Below are 3,741 nucleotides of genomic sequence, written 5' to 3' on the forward strand. Positions count from 1 at the left end.
TGGCCCCAGAAAGTGGATGTTTGGTAAATCAAAGTTGCTCGTGAGGTAGACAAAGGGGTGAAGGGAGAAGCCATGTGTTGAGTCCTTTAGAAACTGGATTAGTTTACCTTGAGGATATCAGCATAACATGGAAGCAGGGACTACCAAACCACCAAATTATTTATTGAGAAGGAGATTCACAAGTTCCTTTACTGGGGCATGAGCAAGAGGGAAAATCCTCTAAAGGGAAAGACATAAATAATGGTGAAAAGGGAGGCCTGTATTAGATAATACACAGTGCTAATTGGGGGTGACTGGTCACTTGCGTATTTGATGGGAAACAAGTGGGTAAGTGGTTCTGAAGAATCCTCAGATGTAATCATTGGCAGGGAATATGACTGAGGATGATAGAAAAGGCAAAAGGGAAAGCATGCAAAACCTCAGGGTCAGGTGAAGTAACTGAAGACCTTTAGTATTTCAAATGATGCATGTCATGGCCTCAAAGAGCAGGAAGAGATATCTGAATGTCAGGGAATTGCTTCATGTGGGAGATGGTGATGAGCGAGTCCAATAGAGTTGTTAAAATATATGAAGTTCACTGCATTATAGTTCACGTGTTTGTTTTCTTTGTGAACATAATGGATGCCTATACAGTGCTGGTTTTTATTAATATATATTTCGGTGGCAACAAAATTAACTAAGGAAAGAGCTCCACTAAGTTCAACCTATGAATTTGGGGACACCAGGAATCTACCAGTGACCTTTTTGAAGGCAGCTTTCACATCCTTGTTTCTCAGACTATAAATCAGAGGGTTCAGCATAGGGATGACTACAGTGTAGAAGACAGAAATTATTTTGTCTTCCTCCAAGGATTTATTTGAGCCACTCCGTATATACATGAAGGTGAGGGTTCCATAGAATAGAGCCACAGCAGTGAGGTGGGAGGCACAGGTGGAGAATGTCTTGGCCCTGCCACGGGAAGACTTCATCCTCAAAATGGTCTTGATGATGAGCAGGTAGGAAATCACAATGACTAAGGCGTTGGCCAAAATTACAATGTTGGCAAAGAAGACAAGGATAATCTCAGCATTTGTGGTGTCGCTACAGGCAAGTTTCAGGAGGGGTGGGAAGTCACAGAAGAAGAAGTTGATCTGATTGTCTTCACAGAAGGATAGAGAGAAGGTGCACGTGGTACGCAAGGTAGTTCCAGACAGTGAACAGAAATAGGCTCCCATCACCAAACCCCAGCAGACTCTGGGATTCATGGCTGCCATGTAGAGCAGTGGGTTGCTAATGGCAACATAGCGGTCATAGGCCATCACGGCCAGCAGGAAACACTCTGTGCTTGCACAGATGGTGAAGAAGAAGAACTGGGCAGCACATCGGCTATAGGAGATGACAGTTACATCTGTGGCGAGTGTGGCCAGGATCTGAGGGGTGATGACTGAGGTGTAGCAGGCATCCAGCAGGGAGAGATGGCTCAGGAAGAAGTACATAGGGGTGTGGAGTCGGACATCGACCCGGATGAGAACAATCATTCCCACATTCCCCAGAAGGGTGGCAAGGTAGAAACTGAGAAACAGAATGAAGAGGGGAACCTGCCACTTGGGGTCGCCAGTAAAGCCCATGAGAATGAACTCAGTTAATGCAGTTAGGTTATTCTTGGCCATAGTGTTTATGGGATCTTTTGATCTGAGGATGAGAAGGAAGGAAAAATATTCCAAAATTGAACAACAAAATCTTTTTCACTGGTAGAAGTTATATTTGCAATCCTTTTTTTTTTTTTTTTAATGATTTTCAGAAATCTTTAACCTGGGTGATTTCCTTGGGAATTTCTTGTATTTTTACAATGGTGATACTTGATCATGGGTTTCTTTTTCAAATTAATTCTGGAAATTTCTGTGAAAAGAAGAGACATTCAATTCTCAGGTTTTACAAGCAACAAGATGAACATTTATTCAATCATCATCTGAACCCAAAGAAATATAGGTTGCATTGTTTCCTTCATTTGTTGTAACTAGAATGTGCCTAGAAATCTACAAGTAAACACACTGGATGGTAAAATACAAAATAATTCAGGCCTCTAGGCATTCACACAGAGACCAAATGAGGTTATTCTTAGGAGAGGATCACAAAGGCACAATAGCTATATGCATATGAGCATAAAAAATGATGCTTATCAACATGTACTCCAAGAAATGGAGGCAAGATGTTTTTTGCTATTCCCCCCTCCCCTCTTTGTCTCTGTTTTTGATTTCTATATCTTTTGTCTTATATGTAAGTTTATCTGTTTGGGGGAGAGTAAAGGGAGCACTGCAAAGTTGAGACAAAGGGTGAACAAATGCACCAGTGATACTCATTGGATACTACATTGAAAATGAATTATACAACTAGTGGGGTGGGGTTGAGAAAAAAAACACTGGGAGAAATAGAAAGAGATGACATGTCCAAAAAGAAATGTACTCATTACTTGACTTAGGTAACCGTAACCCCTCTATACATTACCTTTACAATAACAATAAAACAAAAACAAAAAAAACCCCTAACAAATACCATTTGGTTCTGGAAAGTATGTGTAGATTTCCTGGTCTAAATGATAATGCATTTCTCTCCCCATGGGCTTTACTATTTTGGTCTCTATATTTCTTTTTCTTTTCTTTTTTTTTTTTGTCACTCCTTGGCCTTGAGCTCAGGGCCTAGGCACTGTACCTGAACTTCTTTTGCTCAAGACTAGCAATCTATTACTAGAGCCACAGCATCACTTTCAGCTTTTTATGTTTATGTGGTACAGAGGAATTGAACCCAGGGCTTCATGCATGCTAGGCAAGTACTTGATCACTAAGTTACGTTCCCAGCCCTCTATATTTCTTTAATTTGTGTGTTTGTTCCCATATGCCTACATGTCTATATGTCTTTATATATGGACATATCATTTTTTATAGTTATATATCATCTCTTTATATAGTTATATGTCATATTTCTCTATGGTCATATAATATTCTATAGTTTGTATAGATATACAAAGATATTTGTTATAATATTTAAGAATTTGGACTCTCACTATGAATATGAAATAATGTCTTTCTTATTTCTTCTGTACTCGTTTTCATCCTATGTTTTAAAAAAATATTGTCAAGGTGATGTACAGAGGGGTTACAGTTACATATGTAAGGTAGTGAGTACATTTCTTGATCAAACTTGTTACCTCCTCCCTCATTTTGTCCCCAACTTCCCTCCTTCCCCAAATCCCCCCAGTTGTACAGTTAGTTTACAGAATATTGTCTTGTATGGCCATTGCATTGACTCACCATTTTGATGTTCCTCTTCCTTTCCCTAGTTCAGACAAACATATATACAATACCAAGGGCACCAAAATCAAATACAATGACAACAGGAGTCAAACCATAGGGAAGATAAACAAGAAAAAAAGAAATAATTTCATATGGTATGTTAAAAATAATAACAGTGCAAACCACTTGTTTCTATTTCTTGGAGTTCATTTTGCTTAGCATCATCTTATGTGATCATATGTACATAGCTATTGAGCTATTGTGAAGGTTGTGGGTTATTGTTAAGCTGTTTAAGCTGTATTTTTTGAAGTCACTCTTTTATTCCCTCATGTAACAATGGTATTATTTTTAGTTTTATCTTTAATACTTTGCCCATAGGTTGATTTTTATATATATATATGTATATATATGTGGTGTTTAACTATGATGTTTGCATACATGCTATAAAAGACCAACTTGCAAAAGTAGAGAT

At 38.5% G+C, this 3,741-nt stretch overlaps 1 protein-coding gene across 1 annotated transcript; it reads right to left on the minus strand.

Moving 5' to 3' along the window:
* Window positions 1-704: 704 nt before the first annotated feature.
* Window positions 705-1,649, minus strand: LOC125362579 (olfactory receptor 9I1-like). Its single transcript, XM_048361401.1, has one exon. The coding sequence runs from the start codon at window positions 1,647-1,649 to the stop codon at window positions 705-707; it is 945 nt and encodes a 314-aa protein (XP_048217358.1).
* Between the last annotated feature and the right edge of the window lie 2,092 nt (window positions 1,650-3,741).

The sequence above is a fragment of the Perognathus longimembris genome, chromosome 13 (assembly GCF_023159225.1).
Source record: "Perognathus longimembris pacificus isolate PPM17 chromosome 13, ASM2315922v1, whole genome shotgun sequence".
Taxonomy (NCBI): domain Eukaryota; kingdom Metazoa; phylum Chordata; class Mammalia; order Rodentia; family Heteromyidae; genus Perognathus; species Perognathus longimembris.

Coding starts and splice junctions, on each gene's coding strand:
- LOC125362579 (XM_048361401.1), bottom strand. CDS start 1,649: ATGGCCAAGAATAACCTAACTGCATTAACTGAGTTCATTCTCATGGGC.